The sequence below is a fragment of the Camelus ferus genome, chromosome 2, assembly GCF_009834535.1.
Source record: "Camelus ferus isolate YT-003-E chromosome 2, BCGSAC_Cfer_1.0, whole genome shotgun sequence".
Taxonomy (NCBI): Eukaryota; Metazoa; Chordata; class Mammalia; order Artiodactyla; family Camelidae; genus Camelus; species Camelus ferus.
In genome coordinates, this window is record NC_045697.1 from 44,272,298 (window position 1) to 44,285,718 (window position 13,421).

The 13,421-nt window shown below is 43.0% G+C and overlaps 1 protein-coding gene across 1 annotated transcript in view; it reads left to right on the top strand.

The window, feature by feature from the left end:
• Positions 1-13,421, top strand: part of SCD5 (stearoyl-CoA desaturase 5) — a 122,478-nt gene that overhangs the window by 79,040 nt on the left and 30,017 nt on the right. The window contains exon 3 of the mRNA XM_032456698.1: positions 8,163-8,368. Coding sequence (XP_032312589.1) covers positions 8,163-8,368 — 206 coding nt within the window. The remainder of the gene's footprint in view (positions 1-8,162; positions 8,369-13,421) is intronic.

Here is a 13,421-nt window from a genome sequence, read left to right on the forward strand (position 1 = left end):
CTTTCTCACCCAACTTTTTCCAGCCTAAGGTTTCTGATGAGAAAGTCCTTGCCTGTCTCAGTGCCCCCCTTGTAGCTCTCCATGCTCATTTGCTTCACAGCACGAATCCCAGTCTGAAATGGTTTTATTTATGTTCGTCTCCCCTATAAAGTATAAACTCCTCGAGGACATTGCCTTTATTGTCTTGTTCCTTCTTTATCGCCTAGCACAGACCAACATTCAATAAATATTTGTCCAGTTAAAGAAAAATTAAGTGGGAAAGATGAGAATGACCAGGCCAGTTTTTGATTGCCAAGAAGAGGAAATGTTTAAACTTGATGAGAAAAGTAATGTAGAGGGGCTGTCAGATCAGAAGCAAGAGAATGATAGGTGTTTGGGGAGTGTGAACACGGGGACTTTGCTCACAGTGTATCACATGTATTGTGGAGGGGCCGGGACAAGGGAGAGGCAGGCGGCTTTGGAAGGCTACTGCAGGAGTCCAGGTGAACTGGTGACAGCCCGAACAAGGGTGGTGGGTAGGAATGGAGTGCAAGGGGAGAACCTGAGATTTTTAAAGAAAGATGCCCTCGACATTTGTCTTTTTTAGCTTTAACTTTTTACTTGCAAGTAATTTCAGACTTCCCAAAGAGTTGCAAAAATACCATGAAGAACTCCTGTACACCTTTCACTGTACACACCTGTACATCCTGTACACTCATTGTTAACATATTGCCTCATTTGCTTTCTTATTCTCTTTCTTTCTCCATATGGGTGTAGTAGATGCATTCTTCTGTGTTATTTTTTTTCCTGAATCATCTGAAAGTAAGTTACAAACTTCATGCCTCTTCATCCCTAAATAGTTCAGTGTGTATTTCCTAATGGGAAAGACATTTCATGTGATCACGGCACATGTACCAGCATCAGGGAATTGAATCTTGATACAATACTATACCCAGGATCCTAGCCCAAGAGCCAACTCAAGGTCCTGCATTACAGTGAGTTGAAGTGTCTCTTTAGTCTCCTTTCATTTGGAATAGTTCCTTGGTCTTTGATCTTATGACATTGACACTTTTGAGATGCACAGACCAGTTATTTTGCAGAATGCTCCTCTTTTTGGGTTTGCTCATGCTTCCGCATAACTACACTCAGCCTGTGCTTGTCGGGCAGGAATGCTCCATTAACGATCATGTGTCCTGAGCATCAGACCAGAGGCTCATAGTATCACTTTGTCATATTATTAGTGGTATGAACTTTAATCACTTGGTTAAGGTGGTGTTTACCTGATCTCTCCACTGTAAGATTACTATTATTCCTTTTGTAATTAATGACTAATTTATGCTGAGATACTGTGGGCTTATGTAATTTTTTTTCTGTTTTATTTTAAATTTTTATTTCTTAAACTTTTTTTTTATTGAGTTATAGTCATTTTACAATGTTGTGTCAAATTCCAGTGTAGAGCACAATTTTTCAGTTATACATGAACATACATATACTCATTGTCACATTTTTTTTTGCTGTGAGCTACTTATGTAATACTTTTTTAATCAACCTTTTATCCAGTAGTTTTAGCATTACCTTGGTGGGTCTTGCCTGTATCGGCTATTGCTATGGCACCTTCAAAAAAAATGGCGATTTTCTGACTTCATTATTTCTTCTACATTTGTTGGTTGGCATTTTACTTTTTATGTATTTATTTATTATGGGCTCATGGGTTCCTATTTTATTAAATGGATTTTAATCCATTCCTGTTATTATTCATCTTAATGTCTCACATTATTTATCAAATTACCCCAGTTTGTTCAGTAGGAGATACTACAAACAGACTCGTATGTCCTTTTTGACATGTCCCCACCATTTTTTGAGCAATTCCTGACTTTCTGGCATAACAAAATCTGCAAAGTTCCTCTTGTGTTTTTCCTGCCCTTGTCCTGGCACCAGCCATTTCACCGAAGAGTCCTGGTTTCTTTTAGTGGGAAATGGTGTTTAGAAACCAGGATCTGGGAGTGAGGTGTGTTCATTACTGCTGGGCTGCCATTATTTTCCAGGCCCTTTCCGCCCCAACATTTTGACTCATTGAGTGGAGATTGAAATTAGAAGACTAAACAATGGTCACATCACAGACCAAAAAACTCTCCCAAACCCTAATTGGAAAGATTCACAGAAGGCAGACTCATCTACCAAGAGGACTACCCAAGCCACTTTTAAGATGTGTGTTAAAAATATGTTTTTAAATAGTATGTCTTATTCAAGTGCATTCTTGTTATAAGAGATTTAAATCCTGGAGTAATGAAAGAAAATATGAGACACTCCTTTCCTACTTTGCAATCTGTAAGTTTGGTCAGCACTTTTAAACCCCTAAAGTTGGCTTTTCAACATTTGCCCGGCTCCTGAGTCCTCCCCAGGCTGAGTGCCACGTGAGAGCTGAGCAGCAGGTGGGGACTTGTTCTCTCAAAGCTGCGATGTGCCAGGCGGGGAAGACTGCTGCCAGGCCCTTCTCGGGGACTTTCTGGGCTCTTCTTCCAGATTGTCAGTGTTGTCTGGAGGGAAGTCAGTACTGACCCAATATCAATGGTGGGGAAAGCACCGAACGTTCTTCACTGTTTGAATAGGACAGTGTTGGCATCTGAGCTGGAGGAGATTAAATTCAGACCCCAGAGACTGAGATAGAGTCTATTTCCCATGAGCTTTAGGGCCCCTAAAGAGTGGAGGCCACAGTGTCTTCCCCTCTTTGACCCCCTTGATAGAACGACTGTTTTCCTGGACAGGATGCCATCACTCACAAGACACACACACACACACACACACACACACACACACACACACACACACACACACAAACATATACACGCGCACGCATGCGTGCGTGCACTTGTTCTACTCTAAAACTTGCCTATTCAAGCTGAAATGTTGGTCCTAGTTTCTTTCTCACTACTGACTGGAAACAAAGAGGTATTATGAATACAAGTGGAATTCCCTTTGGCTGTGTTTTGAGGCCACCTGGTAAATTTTCCCTTTTGGTACTTTAAGCAGCCACACAATTGAATTGGGGGCCAGAACAACCCTGCTGCCATCTTGTCAGAAGCAGGCATCTGTTTGCAGCTATGCTAGGGGAAAGCCAGTCAATGGTTCTGGTCTCAGAGCTGTTGCCTGGGACTTGGACTTCCCCTTGCTACCCAGAGGAGATGATGTGAGCTTTAAAAGACAGTTTCCCCTACTGCCAGTTAGAGGACTAGATTCAAGAATGTATTCTGAACATACAAGGAAGTTGGGGAAGAGTCATTCTGACGAAGTGAGTTGCTTCATAATCTGCTTCAGTGGAGCTTTTGAGATTGATTACCTTTGCTCAAGTCCCAGAGATTCTCAAGGGCTGTGCTTATGGAGAAAAATCACCACATGATCAATTTCAATTTCTACAGTCTGAGCAGGGGCCCCATTTAGGAATATTATCTGTGCTGAAGGGTGAAATCATAAAGGTACAAGACACAAGGTGGGGGTAAGCAAGGGCACTGTCACCCTGGCTGAGGTGTGATTGGTCGATTAGTGCTAGTAAGAACAAAGAAAGAAGGGAGATGTAAAGATATGTCACTGCCTGGATTACTGGATGAATATTTCTGCTTTGTAGTTTTTCCTGACATGGAGCTGACGGCAGAAGCTGGGTTGTTTGATTCAGGAGTATGGAAACTTAAATAATTTGTTTCCCTCGTATCACAAAAAGAAAAACTTAATTATTATAAAAATTTAGAAAATACAAATGAGAAGAACAAATTAAAAGTCACCCACTGTCCCACTTCCTAGAGAACAACTGTAAACAGGTTGACTTACATGTTTTAAAATTTTTTCTATGCCTAACTACACATTTTTAAATTAAAAATGCTTTCATTTACTGTATCTATTATTTTGAAAACTATTTTTCACCTTACTTTCCACTTCATCTCTCCAAGTCAATACTACAATATCCTTTTTTTGTCAGCTAGTCATTTTGATACAAAACCAATAGACGTTCTTGGTAAAAATTTCAGAATATAAGATAAAACCTAAAAGTATTTCTCCTCCTCTCCTACCTCCCAGTCTCCCTCCCCTGAGGTAACCCTAAGACATTTTTCTTAATATTTCTCTCCAGAAATTTTCTGTGCACACGCACAGGCACACACACACACGAATATTATTCAATTAATTAATATATCACAAGGTACTAAGTCAAATCCTGTTATGTGGAAATTCAGGGTTTTTCCAAGTTTTCCCTTCAGTGAGCACCCTTGTGATTAGATCTTTGCACACAGCCGTGATTATTTCCTTAACATAAACTCCAGAAAATGAATTGCACAATTTTAATGCTTTTGACATGGACAGCCCCTTTGCCATTCACAGGGTTTTTGCCAATTTCTCACTTTCATCCATAAGCAACACTGCATTTTTTAAAACCTTTAAAAGTGCAACACACACATGGAAAACTGTACAAGCCATGGGTTAGACCTGCCCTGTCCAGTATGGTAGCCACCAACCACATGTGGCTACCGAGCACCTGAGATGTGGCTGGTCTGAACTGAGCTAGTTAGAAGTGTGAAATACACACCCAATTCGAAGCATTGGCACAGAAAAAAAATCATATAAAATATCTCATTAATAATCTTAGGCTAGTCATATATTGAATGATATTTTGGATGTAGTATGTTAAGTAAAAATACATTATTAAAATTAATTTTGTTTGTTTACATTCACTTTTTGAATGTGGCTACTGGGAAAAGTTAAATCACATATGTGGCTTGTATTCTCCTGGACAGCACCAAGTAGGACTCGTGGTGCATATGACTCCATGGACCTGTACACTCCTGATTGGCTTTCTCATCCTGTCCTCCTCCCCACCTGCCTGAGCCTTGGTTCTAAGCAGAGCTCTTAGGACTAATGTAGCTCCTTTCACCACAGTAATTCTTTGTCAGGAGTGATCAAGAGACACATGGTGAGTGTCCACTTTTGAAGGAAATGGGCTTGCATATTAAGATTGTGATCCACCAGGAACGACTGTTCAGTAAGAAATCTTAAGTTGCAAGTTGAATCATTTGTTCATTGATTCGTTAGAATGGGCACATATTTAGGCTTCAGGAATTGCTGCTGAGTTCAATGTCATGCCCCTACTAAAATGTGCACACAGAGCACAGACAGACGGAACAGTCTGTTCATGCTCGACAGTCAGTTCATTGATGGAAAGTCTCCATCTCTCTATGCTTCAGACTTTTTTTCTTTGCCATGAAGCAAGGATGATGTGAATCGCTCATGTTCCAGGCAAGAACGATCAGCATTGTCTAAACATTGAGAGGAAAAAGGATTGCCAGGAGATCGCTGGTGCTGTAGCAGCAACTCCAGGCCGTTTCCACTCACTCACCACCTCTAGGAGTTTGCTCAACCATCTCTCTCCGCCCATCAGCCCTCAGCTTTCCCTTCCACAATACTGACTGTACCCAGCACACCCTAGGTACGCATGCCTTTTCATCAAAATGAATGCTGTTCATAGGTTGGCCTCCACTCCTGGTCACTTCAGGGTAGAGGCAAAATGCAGATAAATAGGAAGAAAAAGGCCTTGGGGTGGGTGTATGAATCTCACTCCCTTTCTGCCCTATTGTTGGCTTACATCTTGTTCTTTAAGTCACTTTTCCACTGAACTCAGCTTTAGAGTTAAAAACAAATCAATAACAAAAGACTAAAAAAATACAGCTTAAAGTGTTTTGGGCTCGATTGTGTGCTCGATTATTCAAATGTGGCCAAAATCCTCGCTACAGTCAAGTGGCTTCTGTCAGGAAGGTATCCAGGTAAGAGGATTAAAATAAAGAAATAGCATAATTCTTTCGTTGTTGTTGTATTATGCTTAATTTTATAAGCATAATGTTTCTAGCCGTTTGGAACTCTCCACTTGAGTTTTTATAAAATTGCACTGCCATAAAGAATCAACATAATCTTTTTTTTTTTTTTTTACTATTAGTAAGTTTTTGTTTAGTTCTTATAAACACAAAGTTGTACATGCTATCTCTACTCATACAATATTTTGATATTTGTCATCTTATTTTTATTTTTACTTTCAAAGTGAAAACACAATAAGCAAGCAAGACAACTATTTTATAACTGATCAAAATCAACGTAACCCTTTAACAAGAAAAATGAGAGTTCTCTGGAAAAGACGCCCCTCCCCTAAGTTTGGAGAATGAGGGAAATATCTTGTTGAAGCGAGAGTGAACTTAGAACGGAAGGAGCACCACCTTTGTCCCAGTGTTGTGGTGACTTAACTAGATGAGCTTGAATAAGTGTCTTCTAAGTCTTAATTTGGTCATCTGTGAACTGGGGACAGAATATTCCCCTTTTCTCCTTTGTTCGGATGGGTTTGCAATGAAAGCAATAAACTAATGCAAAAGGAATAAATTATTCCTTGAGCTGCAGTGGTCTTGACATTTGCAATTCCTTGCCGACTCCAGATTCTGTGATTATAAATAAGTGCTTTCACTGTTTGCAACCACTATGTTTAAACACACTGGTAAAAATCTAAAGACCTCTTTCTTATCACAGCAAGCCAGGCTATAATATTTGCCTTACATAGACTGCTAAGCACCTTTTTTCCCTCTTTGTATTCGAAGCTGAGCATATACTTCTTAAGGTCTCTAATCTTCCCCACCCTTCCCATTGCCCAAGGGTTAAGCAAATTTAAAAAAATTTTTAATGGTGCTATAGGATGAACAAGGTTGAGTAGCCTTCCACCTTCACTGGGTGAGCCAGAGAAACGAAAAACTCAGTGAACCCTTTTTTTTAATCAAAGAACTGTTAGAACTTTGAGAATAAAATAGTTCCCCTCTCTTCTCATGAGTAGGATGAAGCCAGTATTGTGAAATGGCAGATTCCTAATGAAAGCATAACGGAGTACTGAAGAGTATGGTATAAAACATTAGTACCTTTTTTTTAAAAAAAAAAAATGGGGGACTTATACACTATATACGTTTATTTTTATTTTCAGATTATAGTTGACCCTTGAACAACTCGGAGGTTAGCCCACCTGTAATTTGTCATTGGCCCTCCACATCCTCGGATTCAACCAACCTCAGGCCATGTAGTACTGTGGGATTTGCTATTGAAATATCTGTATATAAGTGGACCTGAGCAGTTCAAACTCGTGTTGTCCAAGAGTCAACTGTAATTTTCCTATCAAAAGCTCTACTTCCCAACAAAATTTCTTATCTCAGTTTGGAAAGCATTATCAGATAAACACAAAACTGAATATAAATTGAGAGTCTATAGATCACACTGACCCATGGCTTTAGCTAAGGTTTCATTAACAATATTAGCTGAAAAGCTGTCCCTGACAGCTCACCCAGGACCTCCAGCCCCTGACAGTGTCTCCCGGCACCAGAGGGTCCACAGGTTGGTCTCCCATGTGTGCCTGAGCCCCGCCCTGCTGTGGGTTTGGCACAGTCTGCTGGACCTGATGCTTCTTCCTTGGGCACCAGAGTGTCTCTTGGGTTTCCAGTGGGGGCCGCTCGCCCCTCAGGCGTTGCTGCTTCTTCGCTTGGTGCATCCGGCCAAGTACACCAGATTCCTCCAGGAGCCTCCCCTCTCCTCCTTTTCTCTGACACCCTGTTACAGCAGTCCTCAAACAATGTTATTTGTGCCTTGGTATTTTGCAGTGATTTAGCGAAGTAGCTTTTTGGGTTTTTACTTATCAGCTTCCTGTGCTCTGTGTGTTGGACCTGAAGCCCATGAAAGAGGGGGAGGGAGGGCAGACAGACCCAGGCTAAGAACGCATCTCCTTTCATCCTTGAGGTTCTCTCTCCTCTGACCACTAAGACTTGATCCTGAGACTGGATCTCTCTTTTCTTGACATGAATGATCTGCCAGGAGACTTTAGTAGCCCCTAGGCTCCCCCCTAGAACTTTCTTTCAGGTTTCCCCACTAGTTCACTCAAGCCTGAAACTCCTGCCAAGGGCACATTGCAAACACAAGCTAAGATCCCTACTTAGTGAGGATTTACTCTTGTTTGGGTGAAAACCACCCAAACCCACCCCAGGGATTGAACTCAGGGTTAGAAGATTGCGGGTTGAGGATGGGAACAAGAGGAAGTCAGTGGTGAGGGTGGGGGCGGCCAAAAAGCTTTTGAGAAGGCGCCAGGATGCTTTCCGTCTTCACGAGGGTCTGCATTCTCTCTGTAGAACGACATCTTCGAGTGGTCCAGGGACCACCGAGTCCACCACAAGTACTCGGAGACAGATGCTGACCCCCACAACGCCCGCCGGGGCTTCTTCTTCTCCCACGTCGGGTGGCTGTTCGTCCGCAAGCATCGGGATGTCATCGAGAAGGGGAGGAGGCTTGACTTCACTGACCTGCTGGCTGATCCCGTGGTCCGGTTCCAGAGAAAGTAAGTGAACTGACACCACCGATCGTCCCTCTGGGACAGGACCCGGAGACAGAGAGCACAATGGGTGCAACAGTATCCCCAAGTAGATCCCCTCATAGCGCTTACCCTGATGACTGGGTCTTCTTGTTAGGATTTCTCTGTTTATTCATTCCCTTTGGCTCTTTGTTTTGAATTTAAACTTGATTTGGAAATGGATTTCCTTTAAGCCCACTTGTCATTTCGTTTGGATCAATCTGCATGACTGATCTCATGGAATGCTGCCGTGGACTCGCCCACTGGTGTTTCCCTGGGGTGGCGAGGAGGGCAGAGAGCACTTGCTTTATTTTTGTGATACACTTGACTCCGAAGGGACTGGACTCTCTGTAGGTACCCTGCTGTGTTCTCCTGAAATTCTCTTGTAGTAAAGTCTCCCCTCAACCTCCCCAGTCCTGGAAATGTGAACACCAGTAGGTTTCTGTGTGGAGAAAATGTGACTATGTAACAAAGAGCCTCAAAGTGCTTGTGTGCACTCATGAGCGTATTCAGGCTGTCAGCATTTGTAGGGTGAATCTATTTTCAACCAGCACATGATGAAAGATGGCTTGTAATTGTGCTGGCAACTAGAGTGACCAGAGTTCACATTTTAACTAGGAAGCTGGCATGGACTGTATCCATGTTGGTCTGGATCTGCAAACTTGGCCACAATGAGAGCACTTGTAAATGGGCTTGTTACCACAGAGCAATTTATGTGCAAAGAGAGACAATTTTTGGATTGCACTCTGGTTACAGCCTTGAGGTAATATGGTGAACAAGTGGTTACCGGACACCCTCTCCACTGACAGGCAGAGTCATTTAAGGACTTATCAAACAAAATCTCCTGAAAATGGAAATGGAGGCTGTGCCTCTGACAGAAGAGACCCTTGCATGAGAGGAAGTATGGCTTAGAAATGGGCTTATTTTCCCCTCAGCCTCTCCTTTGACATCGGAGTGGGTATAACACATGGTGAGAGAATGGCGGATGGTGGAGACAGACCCTCAGGCTCACCCTCTGCTTCCTCCACGTACCAGCAAAAGAACTGACCACTGTAGTGCTCAGTTTCAGCTGTAAAATGGGAGTAACAGTAGTACCCATCTCTTACAGCTTTTATGAGAGCATGATGAAAAAAAAAAAACGTGTGGGAAATGCCTGGCATGTAGGAAGAGCTTAGATCAGGGATGACTATTATTACAGAGACAGCTGCTGCTCCAGAGGAGTCCATGTCTTTCCGCCCTCTGCTTTCTGCTGGCTTCACCATCGGGCCTTCTCTGTGCTCCTCCATATGGCTCTCTCAGGGGACACAGCCAGTATCAATAGCCAGAAGTTTTACAGCAGAAAATAAAAGACATTTTCAGTTAACAACTAAAGGATGTGTTGATTTGATTTTTTTTTTCACCATGAGAGTGACACATTAAGGGTCATTAAGGAAAATCGGCAAACTTCAGCGAAGTAGAAAGAAAAGCATCACAGCCCTAACACATGGACACAGCTACTGTTCGGGTTCTGTAGTATCTCCGTCCATATTTTGTGCGTGTATTTGATATATTTTACATGACAGCAGTCATACTGCTTATGCAATTTCATGTCTCGCCTTTTAACTTCAGATTGTCTAGCAGGTATCATCAAGGGCTGCGTGAGTTCGCCGTTTGAGTGTCATAGTTTATTTAACCATCACTCTGCAACTGGGTATGTGTGTCATTTCCAATTTTGTGATATAAATGATGCTGCTCTACAATTAGTAATGCTTTGGGACAATCAGACCTTAGAGTAATTTGACGAGCTTAGATGAGAAGGCAGAGGATCTTCTATTTTATTCATGAGAGCTGAGCTCCATGTCACAGTCCGGGTTTCTCTGATCATAAAAATAGAAGATTTTTTTCTCATCTTCTCCCTTGAAAAGATGTGGTAGTCTGATTCATCATTAGGAGTATACTCATGGTACATATGCCCAAAGCCTCTTTCTAAATGCAGGCTGAAGGACAAAGACTGTTTCAGCATGCTGCCTGAATAGTGATCTGTGAACGGCTTTCATCACCAGTCCAGTGACCAAAGGAGGTTGTAGCTATCAGAAACTACCCACTTGTGTCATCATTTCATATGTATCTTTGAGCTCTTGCTAGAAATCTGTGCTGAGGATACAACCTCAAAGATTGTTCTCCGTCAGGTATCATACAATATCACTTATATGTGGAATGTGAATAAAAATGATACAAATGAACTCATTTACAAAACAGGAACAGACTCACAGACATAGAAAACAAACTTATGGTTACCCAAGGGGAAAGGGAAATAGGGGAGGGATAAATTGGGAGTTTAGGATCAACAGAAACACACTACTATATATAAAATAGATAAACAACAAGAACCTACTGTATAGCACACAGAACTATATTCAATTTCTTGGAGTAACCTTAATGGAAAAGAATCTGAAAAAGAATATATATATATATATATGTATGTGTATATGTATATATATACATATATGTATAACCGAATCACTTTGCTGTACACCTGAAACCTTGTAAATCAAATACATTTCAATTAAAAGATTAGTCTCTGTCCCCCTAGAATTTTCAGACTAGCAAGGAACCCACAAATTAATTTACAGACAATTACACTCTAGTGAGAGGAGTGCTATTATAGGAGAGAGAGGGGTCTCCTAGCCCACCTTGCAGGCTGGAAGGAACTAGCTTCTAAGCCAATGAGATGAGAAGGAGTTGGATGAAGGTGGGGGCAAAGATATTTGTTATGTCTGTCACTTTAGAGAACTATACAGAGCCACTGGACTTGGAGGGACCTTACAAATCATTTAACCTATGCCTTCCATTTTTCCCATAAAAGAACCAATAAACAATGTAAATAGAAAGTTGGGGATAGAAGTATTGTTGTAGGGGAGGGTATAGCTCAGTGGTAGAGTGTGTGCCTAGCATGCATGGGGGCCTGGGTTCAATTCCCAGTACCTCCATTAAAATTTTTAAAAAATAAACCTAATTATGTCCCCATCTGAAAAAATTTTAAAAACTAAAGGTTAAAAAAAATACTGTCAGTCTGTTTGGGCTGCTATGACAAAAATAAAGTTCTATAGACTGGCTGTCTCACACAACAAACATTTACTTCTCAGTTGTGGAGGCTGGGAAGCCCAAGATCAAGGTGCCGGCAGATCCGGTGTCTGGTGAGGGCCCTCTACCCGGTTCATAGATGGCTGTGTTCTTGCTGTGTCCTCACACAGCAGAAGGGGCAAGGGAGCTCTCTGGGGTCACTTTCATAAGGACCCTAATCCCTCTCACGAGGGCTCCACGCTCATGACCTCATCACCTCCCAAAGGCCATCACTGCATGAGGATTAAGTTTCAACATGTGAATTTTGGGGAGGTGGGACACAAACATTCAGTCTCTAGCAAGGACCTACATTTTGGATTATTGGCTCAGTGTTCTTTGGGTTATATCTTGTTTGAAAGGGGCTGCAATGGTTCTCTGAAGTGTGAGTGGCCACTCATGTCCTTTGGTCACTATTCAGCCTAGACAGCGTGGAGACTCAAAATCCAAAATGAGACTTCAAATCACTGAATGAAAGGAAGAGAGCTTCCATGATACACAAAGATAGTGCAGCCTTTGGGCATTTTCACGTTCAAGAAGTCAGCTTTACCAGTGGCACCAGTCAGGCCACGTGGAGCAGACAGATTCCTTAAGGAATAAGTCCTTGCACTTAGGGGTGGGAGCTGGAGTGGTGGGTCCCCTTGTCAGCAGCCTTTCACCTGGTCTCAGTCCTTGCTGCCCTAGGCTGAGTGGGGGGCTTCCTGAGAAACAGAAAGCTGCCCAGCTCGTTGTCCACTTCAGCGTCACACCTTAGAGAATCCCCCTCCTGGGCAGGGTTCCCTCTGCGGTCCTCTGTGGTCCTCTGTGGTCCTCTGAAGGCAACAGTCCCTGTTCTAGTTTCAGGGGCCGGGGTTTGCCACTGATTCCACTCACTCCCGGAGCAAAGTTGCAAACAGACTCAGCTGGGAGAGTTGCCCCAGACATTCAAATGTGTAAATGGCAGAGACCCAGGATTTACACCAGCACTGATGCTGCAGTTGATTGAGCAACTGTGCTTGGCCATCCTAATGACAGCTTAGCAAAGAAAAGCTTGCCAGAGAGCTTTCCATTACACAGTCTAATAAAAGAGCAAAGATAGTGGCATTGAGGGTAACAGGAAAGCAACACATTTCAAGCTATAGTTCCAGACTTTTCTCTAAAAGGTCGTTTTACCAAGGCTGTTACAAAAAGTAGTTAACTGGATGACTTCAGGTTTCGCTCTCCTGTCAAGTCGTGAGCAATGAAAAGGCAGGCATATGGAGGTGAGGGAGAGAAGCGAGCTAGTGGTGTCTCATTTAGACCGTGGCTATTTGGGCCCCTGCCCTGGGTCCTGTGCCTTCAGGGCCGTGCTTCTCCCCACTGGGTGAGGAGATCACAGGGCGAGGGGGCATGCCACCTGCAACCTTCTGCTTCTAGACCATGCCTTAGGGTGGAATTCCCTGCCCAAACGGCTCTGAGCTCACTTTCAGAACCTACACCAGCCTCTCCCAGGCTCTGACCTCCTAGCGGGAAGTGTGTGTGCGCCCTAGTCCAGAAGAGTGGCCAGTGGACAGTGTTAGCTTAGGGATGAGCTTGGACGTCCACGAAGAGCGGACAGAGCTGGGGTGGGATGAGGAGGGATTGGGCCACAGGCTGGGGGCCTCCACCTCTGCTCTTGGCAGGGACCCTACAAATGTTGGGGGTGAGCCTAGAAGGGCCTACGGAGAAGGCTGACAGTGGGTCTATCAGCTGGGAATTGTATTTAGGCTTAAACAAGATAGAAATTTGTTTCTCTCGCACATAAATAACTGAAGGTCTAGGTTATGGCAGCAGCACAGAACTGAATTTTCTTTGCTTTCTGCTCCCCCATCCTTAGCCTGTGACTTTCATTCTTTCATTTTAAGGTCCAAGGTAGCCACGAGAGCTCCACCCAGAAGGAAGGTGGGGGTGGGGTAGGGGTAACACTGCTCAGTCAAGTCAGTTT